At 43.1% G+C, this 17,470-nt stretch overlaps 1 protein-coding gene across 1 annotated transcript; it reads right to left on the bottom strand.

The window, feature by feature from the left end:
• Nucleotides 1-4,318: 4,318 nt before the first annotated feature.
• On the bottom strand, nucleotides 4,319-13,790 carry LOC310700905 (endoplasmic reticulum resident protein 44-like; the record flags this gene model as incomplete). The annotated part of the gene is made up of 2 exons (XM_083490858.1): nucleotides 4,319-5,286; nucleotides 13,703-13,790. 2 exons carry the CDS (start codon nucleotides 13,788-13,790, stop codon nucleotides 4,715-4,717), a joined length of 660 nt encoding a protein of 219 aa, XP_083346984.1. The 3' UTR covers nucleotides 4,319-4,714.
• Nucleotides 13,791-17,470: the final 3,680 nt, after the last annotated feature.

Here is a 17,470-nt window from a genome sequence, read left to right as displayed (position 1 = left end):
CTGATTTACATGGATAGGACAGGGCTAATGGAGGCAGCAAAATCTATTGGTGGGAGGGATTAGATAGCTTAAGCACCCCCTTGGGCTGCATGAAAGCCACCGAGGGCATGGAGCCTATGGACCATGGGTTGCCCAGATATGGTCTGTAGGATTAAGTACAGCTGTGAAATAAATGTTAGAAACAAGATGTTTACAGCAATAAGAAGAAGAATTGCTTCAGACATCCTGATTCAAGTACACTCGTATTAGCAGTCTCAAAAATAATTTTTGTATTACATCAAATACAGTGGTGCCTCGGGTTAAGTACTTAATTCCTTCCGGAGGTCTGTTCTTAACCTGAAACTGTTCTTAACCTGAAGCACCACTTTAGCTAATGGGGCCTCCTGCTGCTGCCGCGCCACCAGAGCACAATTTCTGTTCTCATCCTGAAGCAAAGTTCTTAGCCCAAGGTACTATTTCTGGGTTAGCAGAGTCTGTAACCTGAAGCGTATGTAACCTGAAGCGTATGTAACCCAAGGTACCACTGTAGTTGCTTCCTCCTTAATACAGTGCCCTGGCTTTCAGTGGATGAAGGACTCAGACTTGGGTGTTGTTGTTGTTTAGTCGTGTCCGACTCTTCGTGACCCCATGGACCAGAGCACGCCAGGCACTTCTGTCCTCCACTGCCTCCCGCAGTTTGACCAAACTCATGCTAGTAGCTTCAAGAACACCATCCAACCATCTCATTCTCTGTCGTCCCCTTCTTCTTGTGCCCTCCATCTTTCCCAACATCAGGGTCTTTTCCAGGGAGTCTTCTCTTCTCATGAGGTGGCCAAAGTATTGGAGCCTCAGCTTCACGATCTGTCCTTCCAGTGAGCACTCAGGGCTGATTTCCTTCAGAATGGAGAGGTTTGATCTTCTTGCAGTCCATGGGACTCTCAAGAGTCTCCTCCAGCACCATAATTCAAAAGCATCAATTCTTCGGCGATCAGCCTTCTTTATGGTCCAGCTCTCACTTCCATACATCACTACTGGGAAAACCATGGCTTTTACTATACGGACCTTTGTTGGCAAGGTGATGTCTCTGCTTTTTAAGATGTTGTCTAGGTTTGCCATCGCCTTTCTCCCAAGGAGCAGGCGTCTTTTAATTTTGTGACTGCTGTCACCATCTGCACTGATCATGGAGCCCAAGAAAGTAAAATCTCTCACTGCCTCCATTTCTTCCCCATCTATTTGCCAGGTGGTGATGGGCCCAGTGGCCATGATCTTCGTTTTTTTGATGTTGAGCTTCAGACCATATTTTGCGCTCTTCTCTTTCACCCTCATTAAAAGGTTCTTTAATTCCTCTTCACTTTCTGCCATCAAGGTTGTGTCATCTGCATATCTGAGGTTGTTGATATTTCTTCCGGCAATCTTAATTCCGGCTTGGGATTCATCCAGCCCAGCCTTTCGCATGATGAATTCTGCATATAAGTTAAATAAGCAGGGAGACAATATACAGCCTTGTCGTACTCCTTTCCCAATTTGGAACCAATCAGTTGTTCCATATCCAGTTCTAACTGTAGCTTCTTGTCCCACATAGAGATTTCTCAGGAGACAGATGAGGTGATCAGGCACTCCCATTTCTTTAAGAACTTGCCATAGTTTGCTGTGGTCGACACAGTCAAAGGCTTTTGCATAGTCAATGAAGCAGAAGTAGATGTCTTTCTGGAACTCTCTAGCTTTCTCCATAATCCAGCGCATGTTTGCAATTTGGTCTCTGGTTCCTCTGCCTCTTCTAAATCCAGCTTGCACTTCTGGGAGTAATAGATATATAAAATTATTTATTGCTCAGAGTAAAAAAAGGTGGCAAGGGTAAATATGCACAACAGGTGCTAGGCAAGATTAGAGAAACTAAGACTGTGATCCTGTTATATGTGAATGGAGTGAACACAACTTAGTGCAGCAAACAGGACTGGGCAAGCAAACTGGGACAGCTCTAGGAACGCTAAGCCTGACTCCTCTGCTCCCTCCAGAGCTAGTATCACCTTTTCCTTAGTGACAAAGGAGGCATGAGTGACACTTTGGGAACAGATGAGAGACTGAGCTGGGGGGCTGGCTCTGTCAGCTCCAGCCCTCAGTATGACCTGACCCAGTCTACAGGATCATCTATGGATAGCTCCTCCCACCCCTTGTCTTCTCCCAGACAGCCCACCCTCCTCAGGGCCGATGAAATACAGTTCCCAACAACAGCCAACTAGATGCTCCTGCAAAACACGCAAACTGGACATGAAGGCAACAGTCTTCTCCCTCTGCTATTCATGAACAACATGCATATAACCTCTGAATCTGGAGGTTCCATCTCGGCATCATGGCAAACAGCCATTAATAGATCTATTCTCCATTAACTCGATTCCGTTTCAAAGCAAGCCATGCTACTATTTTCTACTACAGTTAGATGCGACTCGCTACTACCCACCCACACTCCTGACCCTCGAGAGAGTTTCTTTCCATTCCTCTTCCTACCGCTCCAGAAAACTATTTCCACTAGATTAAAACACTGTAAAATAAGCAAAGAATATTCCACAGAGGTCACATCCTAGTCTAGATGTTTTATATTGTCACTTATGACCTAATCTTTAGGCAATATGTAACTGGGGTGCTGCTTCAGTCACCACAGAGGACAATATTTAATTTTTAAAATTGAAGCACTTTATAAAATGAAGTTCACCCAAGACAAATATAAAGCAATTAAATCCTGGAGAAGGAAACGAAATGTGTAAATAGAAAATGGCTTTGCCTGCACTGAGCAGAAGCCTATGGAAAGTATACAGATAACAATCTGAGCCTGTATCAACAGTGTGGCATTCTTGTCTGGGGTAGTGGGGAGCCGATTCCTGATTAATTTTTCACAGTGAGAGACAAGCTACTACTCTCCTTGGCACTTGATACAGGAGGGCTTAGCTCAAGTGGCGTGCGGGAGTCTCGGTCATCACAGTTTATGGGTATTCAAAAACTGGAGGGAATCCAAAGGAAATAAACAAAGCAGATGATTTGAGTTGCAAGAGGTAATCATGCAGAGTTTATGGAAGAACAGAGAACACAATAGCAGTTTTCAAGCATCTAAAGGATAGTCTCAGGGGGAAGGAAAAGAAATAAACGGAGTTTCATTCTACAGCCCTTACTGTAATATCCAGGGTTCAGGTTCCAATGTTTTATTGTGCCCTCTTGTTCCAGTACTTAAATCACATGTGCTGCTGGGTCAATGCTTGATGAAAGCCCCTAAACAAACTACTGTTCTGCTACCCAAAGCCTGTTGGGAGTTTGGCATATAAGAATTAATTATTATTATTATTATTATTATTATTATTATTATTATTATTATTATTATTATACAGCCCTTCATCCAAGGATCACAGGGCTATTTACAAACACTCACACACAAATATGTGACATAGTAAACAGAAACAACATCCCCACAAAAACACACACACACACAGTTTAAAAGGCCATAGATTGTTTAATTAGCCACAGGCCTGGGAGAAGAGGAATTTTGTTGCCCCTGTTATTTATTTAATTTTATACCACTTAATGCCAAAATAAACTTCTAAGTGTTTGTGAAGATAAAAAAAACGCAATTGCACAAGCATTGACATATAGGCATCCATAATTAAAACACACAATAAAACAATCCCATTTAAATATTAAAATATTAAACAATCCAATTAAAATATAAACATCCACAATTAAAATATGCAATATAACAATCCCATTCAAACAACAGTGCAATGAACTAGCCTTTTTTGTTTTTAAATCTCGCTTCTTTTCTACAATATACCTCTGTAACTGTTGAAACAAGCCTTTGCTTACTACAGGACTGCCTAATTGCATATTGGGAGTAAATATTCTAATTCTAAAGAGCAGCTGTTGAAAAAAGCTGTGTGATCTCTATTCGTGGATGTTTTAAACCATGGCTGTTTGAGCATCCATTGAGGCTGTTTTTAAAAGGGTCAGGAAATAAAAGAGGGAGTGGAGAACTCTGGATTTGTGAGGAAGATCATCCGTCATCCTAACGAGGGAATGTAGAGGTTGAAAGTAAGAGTCTAACCCAGGGGTCTGCAACCTTTAAGACAAAAAGAGCCACTTGGACCCGTTTCCGAAGGGGAAAAAAAAACCTGGGAGCCGCAAAACAAGCCAAATGTAAATAACCACACATTCTTCCCCTTCCCCCATTCTCTCTCTTTTCCCTGAGTTTATTTCAGATAGCAAAGAGGGGTATGGTACCTCTCATATCCATTTTTTGCAAAGCACCATGTGCATAGAGGGCATTATACAAATTAATACATAGATATTTTTGTAATTTATTTCCCTCCCAAGTATCCAGAATAGCCCATCAATAAACAAATTAACAAAATGATGTTCATGTGGAAGTAAAGGATAAGGCGGTCAGATTACACCAAAGGAAACCTAGAAGTCCTGTTAATGGGATAGTGCAAGTTAACAGCATGTTGCTGGCCATGTCAACACCTTCATTTGGATTTTAAAAAAAGTTTTACTTAACCGTTTGATGAAATAAGAATTTTGGAAAGATGCTGTCCAAAATGACACTAACGTATTTACAAACTGCAGGGAGCAAAGAAAAAAAAAAGATTAAAAATAAAAACACAGAGAATTTATGAAAATATAGGTTTCCTATTTCCACCCCACAGGAGTTACGGCTGCTGTTTTGAAAGGCTTATGAGATGGTTTCGAGCTTTCAGAGTTCATCTTTTTCCCGCAATAAGGTGTATCTATGTCCACTGGCTGCTAGCTTCTGGAATGAACTTTCAGGTGGGCTGCTTACTATGTCTTGAAGTGGCTGACCAGGTGCTACATCAGTTGGATCTGGGCCATGGTGAAATTCCCTGTGCAGTTTCCCAGAGTGCAAATCTAGTACAAATTGCTTGAGTTTACCTGGAGTAGCCACATCGCTGAAGTCTGGGAAGACATACATGTGCCTAAAACTGTCAATAGCAATAACAGGACAGTCTGCTGGAGTCTTCTGAATGTGGAGGAGTGGATGTCTGAACTTGTCACAATCAGCATGTAAAAAGTTTATCGTACCCTTTTCACTTATTAACTGCCGTGCAACTTCCTGCTGGAACTTCTCTAGACTTTCTGTGTCATCTTTCATATGAAAGAGTATAAGAAAAGGAAGACCCTCTTCTGTCAATTCCTCTCCATTCTCAAACGTAATTTCACGAACAAGTGGAACACATTTATCTTGAGTCCATGCATAAGCCAAGTCAAAATTGGTCATAGAGCCCAAGTAAACCATATCTGGAGCATCTGGGGGGGGGGGGCGTGAGGCTGTGGGTTGCTCGGTCTCCCTGCCGCTCCGGCTCTGTGGCTCTCTTTGGCTCTCTTTCCCCCCGGCCTCCAGCGGAAGTGCGCAGCGGGCGGGCGGGCGGGCGCCGACACGGAGATCCTGAAGCACCACCGCCACACCTCTCTCTCTCTCTCTCTCTCTCTCTCACACACACACACACACACACACACACACCGCCCCGCCATCTCGAGCGCGCGCTCTCTCTCCCCCGCGCTCTCTCTCTCCCCCTCGCCTCAGGTGCCTCGCGCACGGGGCTGAGGAGAGCGTGGCCTGGGTGGGCGGGGGAAGCTATGAGCCGTGAAGCCGCCTGGCAGAACTTGCCTCCGGCGGCAGAAGCAGCAGCAGCAGCCCTTCTCTGGCCGCCGCCTCCTCCATCCTAGCAGCCGCCGCCTCTCGAGCTCCGCTGCCGCCGCTGCCCTGCTTTGCCCGGCTCGGCTGCCCAGCTCCATCCCCCTCCTCTTTCTGGCGCTTCTGCTTTTCTGCTCAGGGTCCCCGAGGATCTGCGGAGCCGCGGCAAAGGTGCAAAAGAGCCGCATGCGGCTCCGGAGCCGCGGGTTGCCGACCTCTGGTCTAACCTAAATCATTTCTAAAACTTGAATGCGAGGGAATGAAATAAGCTTTGAAGTGTAAACATTCTAATTTTAAAATATAGCAAAAGTAATCTGTAAAGCAACAGATCTTATAGATAATGAAAAGAAGTTAGCAATTAAAGCTCCAGCCTTAATTTAAGATCCAGGGGGTCATAATTGGATGAACTGAGGAAATATTACGACTATTCAGTTTCATGCTCTTCCCACACCCCAAGTTTTCTTCTCAACACGTCAGTCAGCATTCCATACTCAGTGACCTCGCTCAGTCCTCATTGGTCTGTTTAAGGGTGAACACATTGGTGCCCAGATAGACAGTGGTACCTCGGGTTAAGTATTTAATTCGTTCCAGAAGTCTGTACTTAACCTGAAACTGTTCTTAACCTGAAGCACCACTTTAGCTAATGGGGCCTCCTGCTGCTGCCGCGCTGCCGGAGCACAATTTCTGTTCTCATCCTGAAGCAAAGTTCTTAACCTGAAGCACTATTTCTGGGTTAGCGGAGTCTGTAACCTGAAGTGTATGTAACCTGAAGCGTATGTAACCCGAGGTACCACTGTATTAAACCCTTGGATTTCACCATTGATTTCCAGGAACAGATCTCACTTTCTTCCCTAAGGATATTTTTCAAAAAGCTTCTCAGTGATAACTAGGGGTCTATCCAGACCAAAAGATGGGTCTCTATATCTCTATGCTTCTTTCTCCATTCCCCTTCCCATCTGGTTATTTTCATGTCAATCAGTTAACCTCATTTGGGCACTGAGCAAGCTCAGGTCTCACTGAGCAGTTTTGGGGGTTTCTCCCTTCCTTTGGATTATTATTATTATTATTATTATTATTATTATTATTATTATTAGAAATTGTACTTCTGCAAAACTCAGGGTTCCTCTGAGTCCAGTACACCCCTGGCTGCTGTCGTTTTGGCTGCATGAGTTATGGCACTCTGAAAATTTAATAAGAATTACAATATAGGGTGGTTGCCAGCTCTCAAGGACCAAAAGCGTAAACCACTGCAGCAGCCTTATGTCATTCCTCCTTCTCTTGTAGTAACATTTTGCAATACAAAATGTATGAAATGACATCCTCACCTTTTGAGTTTTCCCACTCCGTGAGCATCAGCCAAGGAAATTGAGAAGGACGGGGAAGTTGGCTGTGTAACAATATCACTTTTCTGGGAGAGACAAGAGGAAATGATATGGTGCTACTGTATTTAGCAGTTGCCAGGAGTCTCCCATAATGTTAAGTTATTTGGGACATGGAAACATCCAGCTGTACCTTTCCATACTATCTGACTCAGGTGAGACTATGCAGATGCTAAACCAGCACCTGAAGGCAGAAACAGATGATGGCTAAAAACTAAAGGTGAATCCCAACAAAATAGATGCACTGCTCTTGGGTGGCCTGTGTTAGGAAACTGGGGAGCCTGAAGACAGTGGAGTCTCACTGTCCCTGAAAACAGATCTGTTGCTTCAAAGTATTTCTGGATTCAATCCCTATAGGTCCAGACATGTCATTGGCAAGTAGTTTCGATTTCCAACTCTGACTGGCATGATTGCTGCAGCTGCTCCTGGGCCAGGATATCCTTCCAACAGTGATCCACCCTCTGGTGACCTCAAAATTAGATTACTGTAATGTGCTTTATATGGGTTTCTCCTTGAAGATGGTCTGGCATCGCAGCTAGTGCGGAATGCAGCCGCCAGTGCTGTATGATATGACTATCCAAAATCATATTAAACCAATTCGGCTCAAGTTGCACTGGCTGTTCATATGTTAATGGGGCCGATACAAGGTTTTGATATTAACCTATAAAACCCTAAATGATTTGGGAGCCCTAATGCCTGAATAAGTGCCTCTCTCTGAACCAACTATTCTGAGCTTTAAGATCTGTTGAAGGAGGGGCTCTGCTGGTGTTCCTGTCCAAAGGGAAAGGCCTTTTGTCATGTGATGCAGTGCAGTGCCTTCTCTGTGATGGCACCCCACCTCTGGAACACTCTCCCTCAGGAGATTCAGTTGGCCTCCCCACTGATGAGTTTTCAACAAAGCCTTAAGATGCATCTCTTCCTTTGTGCCTTTGTGAGTGCTAGATGTGGTTCAAGATCAAATGTACTGAAGTGGTTCGCCTGTTGCAACACTAGGTTTTTTTTAATGTTTTGATTGATGTTTATGTGGTTTCATAGCATCTATTGTTTTAGCTGTATTTGTTTGCCAATCATTTCTATTGCTTTTCCAATATAAACCCAATTACACAAATTAGTTCCAAATTAATACAATTTTGTTAAGAGGCTTCCCGCGTATCATTCTTGATGGCTCTTTTTAATCTAATATTACTGCATTTCCTATTCTTATTTATTTCTGTTACATTCCATTTTTCAAAATTATCACATAATTAACAGCTGTATTCTTAATGATTTCTATTTGTGTTATTATATTATTTAACTTTTTTTTAAAGAAAAAAAAAGGCTTGTGGTGAGGAACCAAAGCTTTTCCTTTTAATCCTGCATGCGCCACATCCAAAAGTCAGTTGTTAGTCTCTTGGCCTTATATGTCCCTCTGATGTTTTCCTCTTTCCTGCGGCGTTTGGGGCTATCTCCTTACTCCCACTGTTGTTGTATTCCAGCCTGGTCAGGGCGGAGCTGCAACTACTTATTTCTCTGGCTCATCTCCTTCCCATAATACTCAAGCAGCTCCAAATCAACAACAGCAGATCCCTCCCTTCCACTGGCATCAAGAATCGACAAGTTCCAGAGACTCGCCATTTCTTCCTCTGGCTGGGAAGGGAGGAGAAAGGCAGTGCCTTTCCTCTTCCAGCATCCAAAAAGCCCTCGCAGCACTTTTCCTTTTGCTGCTACCATTGCATTTTTCTTTTTTCTTAAAAAAAATTATATCTCAACATCTCGATGATCTCTTTCAGTCTTTTTTAGGGGTGGTATGCCCAGCAACATCCTTCCAAACAAAACAAGGCTCTCCCTTACTCCTTTCAAGCCTCATGCTTGAAATACATCTCTTGAATCTCAATGTTACATTGTACATCAAACCACCCTCACTTTGTACGTATATCTTAAAATTCACTATTAGGAGAGGATTGCCAAATCATAAATTCAAAAACTTCCATAAAATATAGCAGAGAGCCCCTACTCTCCTCCAACCACCTCCAGCACAGGATAGAATCTTCTCCCAATTTCAAACCTCAGTTCCATGAGCTGATTGTTCCCAGTTATAATGTCCGTCTCCTCTGGTGCATGCCTATTCTTAATGCCAATTAAAACCCAATTATAAGGAGAACCTCCGCATCATTTGGGGGGTTTCGCATCAGGCGAAGTGCATAGCATCCGTCCCTGTGCTGATCCACGTGGGAACAAACCGTTGTACCTCCCAAGAGGTTTATAGAGGATAGTTTAACCCCTTCCATCCCCCTTTTCAGCCTGTGCCTCTCTCTGATGTTGAAAGAGCCATCACCATGGCAAGACAGGAACCAGAAGCCTGTTTTAGCTGTTGTACGCCACCCTGAGATCCTGACCAATGAAGGGTCGGCTAAATAGATGTGTTCATAAATAGTATGGGCATGTTTGTGGGACCCTTCTCATCACACCTCACCAACCTTCTTTCTTTTTATGCACCAATCCCTTTGCTGCTGAGCCACAACCTGCCAAAGGACTCCAGGAGCATTTGATGGTTACACAGAAATGAAAATAATTGGGAATCTTGAAAAGGAATTGAAGCTAAACTGAAACACTTCTTCCTCTCGCTGCCAGTAGCATTATTCCTTTGACCAGTGCAGCCTAGTGAGTAAGATAATGGGCAGTGCGGAGTTCATCCCATTAATCACTAAGACACGACTAAGGGATAATTGGTTTAATATATGGGCCTGGCCTTCATGTAAAGCAGGATCTGAATCTCTCCCCCTGGTTTTTCAACAGACAAGTCATCCTACAGCTCAATCCTATTATTTTCTTCCTCACCTATTAAAAAAATATTTCTTGAAAAATAATTTCAGCTAATGATTCCCAAAATCCAGGAGTGAAAAGCCTGAAGAGCAAGCCATGGTTCTTTTCAGCTTGCCCATTGCACACAATAGCTCAGCAGGGGCTGGCTAATAGCCTTTTCCACCTAAAGGTAAACTGCTGTATACTGTGCGAGAAAATCTCTTGGCTTTGTGCTAGGAGAGTGAAGTTGAGGTGAAATATAAGCCACTTAGAGTGCATATAAAAATGAAGGATGTTTAAGCAATCATGGTTTAGGAGCTGCTTTTAAGTTTCTCTCCTGCCTTTTCCCACCCACCCTCTCTTCTTCAGGATTTTGGATTTGCTGAAATGTGTTAAGACAACGTGGTAATATCAAATATTGTCTATAGAGTAAGCAAATTAGCTGACATGTAAGGGATATGAGAACAGAATTTGTTTGATGTTTTTAGCAGGTACCGAAAAGAGTGCACTCAATAGGCAGGGTGTTCCGAAGTATAGGCACTGCCACACTAAGCAATCAAGTTCTTACAAATGCGGATCAGGTATTCCATCTCACCTGTGATAGTGCCAGTTCCGCCAATCAAAGCAGTCAAGTGAGCACATGGAGGGTAAGGTGATTCCGTAGACCAGCTGGTCCCAAGTTGTTAAGGGCTTTATCTACTCCACCTCTTTTCAGTCAATCAGATTAGGGGACCAAGGTTGAAATGGTTCCATCTAACAGCGAGATCGGTGGGGACGGGTGCAGTCGGAAATGGAGTCAAAATGTGGCCTTAGAGAAACAAGAATAAAGTATCACCATGTCTGGGGAACATCTGCAGAAATTCCACCCCCTCCCCAAATGAAAATCTTAGGGGGTTAGCAAAAAGAAAAATGAAAATTGAGGTGGGATGGGTAATGGTCTGCCCTGCTTGAAGGAAATGATGGGTTGGAACTCAGCACACTCCTAATAACAGAGAAGAGAAAAGAGAGAGGAGTTCTGTCACACAAGCAGAATGGTGTCTTTGGACACAGCCTATTGTGGCTAATGAGAATGTGTCTTATTAGAATAAGGCCACTAGCCAGGAAGAAGTTTATGCAACGTATTTGCTCAAATAAATGTGCAGAGGGGAATTAACGGAGAATTTCAGAATGTATTCTACGTCAATTATATTGGGGATAAATTAGCTTAATTATCCTTAAGGCTGAAATGCTGACTGTTTCACTAAAAATGTAGAAATGGTTGGCTTTCCTCCATGGTAGTTTCCTAGCTTATTAGAGCTCAGCCTTCATGGACACAGTCGTACAGAGAAACAGATCAGTGGTCAGACACACAAGGAGCGTTCATGTATAGATGCACAGAAGAACGGGAGCTTATTAAGGGAAGTGACATAACTCTAAGCTGATCATGCTACCCCATAGCAGAAAACCATAGCTACCATGGTGGGAAGCAGTAATGCTTTCAAATACCAGTTGCTGGAAAACATTCACCACCATCAGGAAATCTGTCTAAAGTCAATTAAAGATGTTTTGAAAACCAGGGGTGGAGAAGATAGGGTTCCTTTTTGTGTGTGTGTGCCTTCGGCTAGAGCATCACATGCAGGGCCAGTAACCCTAGCCTTATAACCTGTGGGCCCAGACCAACCAGCCTCCTGTTTTACATAGTGGCCAATCAGATGACTATTGGAAGCCCACAAGCAGGACATTAAGGCAATAGCTCTCTCTTTCTCTCTCAGTCCCCAGCTTCTGGTATCTAGAGGTTTGCTGCCTCTGAATCTTGGTGGCAGTTTCTTGCCATCACGACAAGTAGCTGTTGATAGCCTTATCCTCTAGGAATTCTTCTCATTCCTTTTTAAAGCCACACAGTTACCACAGAGGTTGCCAGCAGCCCTACTTCTGCCTCTCCTGCTTGCTTAGCTAAGTTCTGCTGAAAATCAAGCTTTTCTATCAAGGAACATTTCTAGAGTGGGGCAGATGGGAATGAGCTGTAAAATGAGGAGAGGGAGAGGCAGAGATGACCACAGCTTCTTGCAGATACTGGTTTTGAATTCTATGGTTGTTTGATCATTAAAGGCATGCTCTGCTCAGCATGTATTGACCTTGTGGGCTATTTCTCTGATATGCAGAGAATTCCCAGTGATGTTAAAATGCGACCTGATTTGATTTATATTATATCAACCCCATGAAATTCATTGGTTGTGTTTGGATATTTTGCTTAGACACTTTAGAGCAAAGACACTTTAAAAAATCAGTTGTTGGCATCCATGACTTTCCCCATCCAGAGTCTTTGTAATGAATAGAGATTGCCATGAAGGGCAAATAAAGGCTTTCATATTTGTGGATACCCAGGTTCTGTTTCACTAGCCCTCGACAGGCAAAACCCTGAGCACACAAAATCTCAAAGTGTATAGATGGGGGTCAGGAATGGGCAATATCAGGCAGGGTATTCAGGTTCTAGGTACACCATTAAAGTAACGTTTACTGTGGGTTTACTGTGGGTGATGTTGGCCTGAAGTTAAATCTTTATCTCTAAGTAGAACATAAACATGCATGGTTTATATTCCATTATATTAAGGCTGCCAAATGCTGTGTTACTGCATAGAATATGCAGGGTGCCTGCATATTCTGCCCACCATAGCTTGCAAAACTCTAAGCACTTCTGGTCCTTAGAAGCAAAGTATTTCTTTTCACATTTTGCAGACTTTCAGTAACTAGACATCATGGAAGCAGTTTCTCCTTGCAGCCAACTAGAACTGGATACTCCTCAAACTTTGTGGCCCTGCAACTGAAGTCAAGGGCAGGGGAGAAAAAGAATGTGACTTCATCAAACATTTTATCAGTGTCAAAAAGAGCAGTCCTTTTGGCAATTTTTCGGTGATTCCTTCAAAAAGATGAACTGTTTCTCCAGTTAGGAAATATTGCCCTCTCCTTCAATATGTTTCATTCACCATCAGATATGTCTGTCTGCAGCCAAATGTTTGTTGACATCATGCTGCCACTCCAATGTAGTCACTTACTGTCCAGTATCATCCATGAGACCCATTCAGAATGGCATTAATTCAGCCTCAGTGATAGCAGCATGCAACCGAGTCCAATTAGCTACATAGCCCAGTTGATCCCTGACTGCCTGGGATCCCTCTAGGGCAGGGCAAGGATGTTGAAAGCAGAAGGGGGGAATGATGTCACAATAGCCGATAAAGAAAAGAACAACAGTTAATGATGTGCTTTTTTACAACAAGCAATTATTAAAGTCACATGTTTAAGCAGTTGAGGAAATGTATCTGCTTCCCCAACATTGTATTTTACAATATTGTATAAATTATACAATTCCAGGTTTGCACTCCTAGGCTAGCCTTCACAAGCCTGGTGCCCACAGATGCTTTGAGCTGCAACTCCTATGGCTGTGCTGGCTGGGGCTGAGAGGAGTTGCAGTCCAAAATGTCTGGAGGCCACCAGGTTGGCAAACCCTGGCTGAGGCTCTCCTTGCTGCAGGTTTTTCAGCATCTTCCAACAAGACAGAAACCCTGAAAAAAACATTCCCCTGTGAGTCTTAGTGACAGTTTTGAATGTGAATGTCTCAGTTGAGCAGACGATGCCAACTGGAATTATAAGAGCACAAAAGTGGTGTGTGGGAGGAGGTGGTTTAATGAGCTGAGGAGAGCAGTTAGTAAGACTTTTTCTACTGTTAAGCATATTTCATCCATGTCTAGACTAAGGCATTGTCAAACTTCTGAGGTGTGTGTGTGTGTGTGTGTGAGAAGCTTAGCCTTTTCCAAAGTCTGTGCATTTTCACAGCTTATACTTCAAAATTCATCGGCAAAGGTCTTCATAATACAACCAACGTGATAGGTACCTGCTGCTCCTGTTCCATAATGAGCTACTAAGACCCAGTTGGAACTCGAGCTGTAGAGGCTCTTGCTTGGGTAAATGGGTGTCGTCATCCCCAGTTCAATCTTGTTGCAGCAATAGCGGGCAAGACTGTATGTATGCCTTATGGTGGTTGCTCTAGTTTTAATGGGATGACATTGTACTTGTATAATACTGAATGGAAGCACACTGGAGAAGAAGGTTCTTTCCCCAGCAAAGGTGAATGATTTATGGATTGACAGATTCTCTCCAGCTTCCCCCTGTCTAGTCACAGGCAGCAGGTTTTGAAACTGCTTCCGATTAATGAAATAAATGGGGATAACCAATGGAAATAAATGGAATGAATGAATGAACGAACAAGAAATAAATGGGGATAACCAATGGATAACTGTGGTGACACTGTAGGGTGGAATTAGAAGGCTGGAATGCGGTATACATACAACTTCATAACGGCAGTTGTGATATGTTGAGTTTGGGGTACCAATGACATCTTGGTTATACACCCTGCCTTGTATGTTAATACCAGGAGTTAATCCTTAGGGCCCTTCCTCTTTCAACCTCAGACAGTACAGTGGTACCTCTGGTTATGAATTGAATTTGTTCCGGAGGTCCATTCTTAACCTGAAACCATTCTTAACCTGAGGTACGACTTTAGCTAATGGGGCCTCCCACTGCTGCTGCTGCTGCTGCTGCTGCTGCCACCGCGCCGCTGCTGCCACACAATTTCTGTTCTCATCCTGAGGTAAAGTTCTTAACCTGAGGTACTACTTCCACGTTAGCGGAGTCTGTAACCTGAAGTGTTTGTAACCTGAGGTGTTTGCAACCCGAGGTACCACTGTACTACTTACCTACAAATTCTCTGTATCACTTTTTATTAGTAGTTGTAGTAGTATTTTGGAGCATCTTTGCCTCTTAAGTTTGCCTGCTCCCACCAGCTACGAAATGAATGACTGCATGAATAATCACATCCCCCTGAGGCGTACAGTGTGCAACACTGACACTGCTTAATTGCTTTGTGTGGAATCTTGTCATAAGAATAAATCATGCCAGCATAATTGGTTGCTTAGCAGCACAGCCATCTTTCCTCCAGTATCCTGCACCATCTGCCCTTTTTGTAGATGTGTATGCAGTTGAACACAAGGCCCTTAAACGCCAGCATTTCATGCTGAGACAGCACATTTTACTGTGTACCAGTGGAGACCTTGCAGCTACTAATAGCATTCAGGCAGTACCAGGCTTTTTGTTCAAATGAAGGAGATTTGCATTGGGAGAAAGGGGCTGTGGAAGGAATTCAACACCACACACTTCTGATTGTTCTGTCAGCACAAAGCATTTCAGCTTGTCAGATGGCAAAATCCCTCCCCTCTTGCATGCTTTTCTAGGAGTTTCTCCTGACCCTCTGGGGTGGCTTTAGGAAAGGTGCAGGAGGAGAAAGCCCCTTTGCACAGCGAGAACCTTTGCAGTGACTTCCACTAGCGTGCGGCGTTAGTTGGATCCTGTATCCCCCCCCCCCGAAATAAATATTAAACAGGGGTGTTAGGCAGCATTTTTTTTGATCCCATGATATTGCCTGCTTCTCAATATTGGGACCATTTCTGGGGGGAAATGCATGGTGGATTAAAGTCGATACAATAAACAGCTGAGCAATGTTTCAGCAATGTGTGTCAACTCCATTCAATGTTAGAAATCTATCTAAAATTAAATCCTTTTTTGTCACTTTACTCAGGGTTGTACTGTATGTCTCTTGAGAAACACCCACCCACGCATCAGATTTCTATGTGAACTGTCTACTGGGATTATGACTGTCTAAAGGGGAGTTCACATAAGCCTCCACACGTTTTTGTGGGATCAAACCAGTCAGTCCTGCCTCCCACAAAGACACGAAGACCAGCTTTATCTCCTGCATGTTCAAGAGCCATGTGAAGCAGCCAAACACACACAAGGGTCTTCCATGCACTGGAAAATATTGGACCAAGAAGGATTCTCCCTACCACTGGTTGTTCCAGGGTATAGCTAGAATTATCTACAAGCCCCTCATATACGTTTTCAACACGTGAGGGGATTTTTGTGAGCGCCACTCTAGAAAGCCATAATTCCAGCAGGCATTATGTATAGAACTACTGATGTGGGCAGGGTTGGGGAGGCATAAAAAAGCTGAGATATGAAGTGAGATACCATGCTACAATGAGCCTGGAAGTCTTCCATTAACTATACTTTTTCTATATACGCAGTTTGGAAAACTGTGGTTACCAGGTGCAGAATAAGCTTCATTTTGCTCCAAACCTAGTAACCATAGTTTCCTGGTTGAAACATAGTGGGAAGCTATGGTTTCCTGGTTCAAATGAAACTATGGTGAATTAAAGGCTTCTAATGTTTAAATTGGTAGTTTAGCTTGGCAAATTACCTGCTTAATTGTGGCTATACATTGTGGCTGTACTTTGTAGCACAATTGTGGCTGTACTTTGTAGCACAAATTGCAATGGCTTTCTAGATCTTTTCATTTGTTGATTATGGTGAGCCAAGAAAGGAGAAGGGAAAGGGTAGTACATGGTGCCAAAAGGCTAGTTCATAACTTTGCTTATTTAGCTGAGATGTGTATGTCCAAACCAGGCCAAGAATATATATCATTTTAGAGAGCTTTTCCGATAGTGGATGAGATCAATATCCATCACTGAAATATGAACTGCTATTTGTTCTTTTTTAATTGTATTTTTTTGTTGTTAAAGCAGAGCAACAAACCAACCTGGGGCTCTTCAGAACTCTGCAGGCAGCATTTTACACATCCTCGCATTGTTAAGTCGATTATAGACATGTAAACATGTATTAGGAGCAGTGCTATTTTTCTAGAAAAAGTGGTTCCAGAACTCACCATAAACGCCTCCCTTGTTCTCTTATAATGGCAATGGCACCTACCTGAGAGGTGCCAGAACTGAGTTCCGGCTGGGGAAAAAAGCCTTGATTAGGAGGCATGTAAAGGCATATTAAGAGGTCTGTAAAGCCTGTCAGAGGGCACAAACAACCATAAGAAAGAGTGAATCCACCATTTAAAAAATGCACAAGGCAAGAATGCACACCACTCAGTCAACTCTTAATTATTTTAAGGTAAGAAAGAAAGAAACCCTCGCATCCACTCTGCTTATAAGGGAGTATGGAGAAATCACTCTCACACAAAAAAAGCCACTAGACCTATTTGTCTGCAATTTGACAAGCTTAATCCATTCCGGGAGGCTCCTCTTCCTGTAAAGTTCATCTATTTTGGCCAAAAAGGAGGGAAGTTATAGACATTTTTAGGTTCCATGTTGTAGTAACTGGAGATCACAGAGCTTCATTTTACACAGATCAGCTCAGAAACTGAAACACAGATCGAAGCAGAGAAAGCACATAGTGACTGGATTTCAAAACGTGTGTGTGTGCGCACGCACATGCATGCACATGGAAACAGAGAGAGAGATACAAGGCAAAGCTTGGGAGCCATGCACAGTCCTGGTAAATGTACAAGGAAAACCACATGGGGTGCTCTGCTGGTATATCTACCATAATGGCAGCAAATAATTGCCTTCCTCTGTGGTAGCAGGGGCTGGCACAAACCCTAAAAGAAAATCCATCAGGATTTCACCCCATAAAGCCTTGTTTTAAAATATCTATAGAAAGATGAAATTCTCTCCTGGGTTGTGGAGTTTGAACCTTTAGTTGGATAAATCAAATAATCATTTAAAAGGCTTCCAACCAAATGTTATAGTTTGTTTATAGCTTA

Source organism: Podarcis liolepis (genome assembly GCF_965112155.1).
Source record: "Podarcis liolepis genome assembly, chromosome: 2".
Lineage (NCBI taxonomy): Eukaryota > Metazoa > Chordata > Lepidosauria > Squamata > Lacertidae > Podarcis > Podarcis liolepis.
The sequence above is the reverse complement of the archived record's forward strand: the minus strand, read 5'-3'. Positions and strand labels throughout refer to the sequence as shown.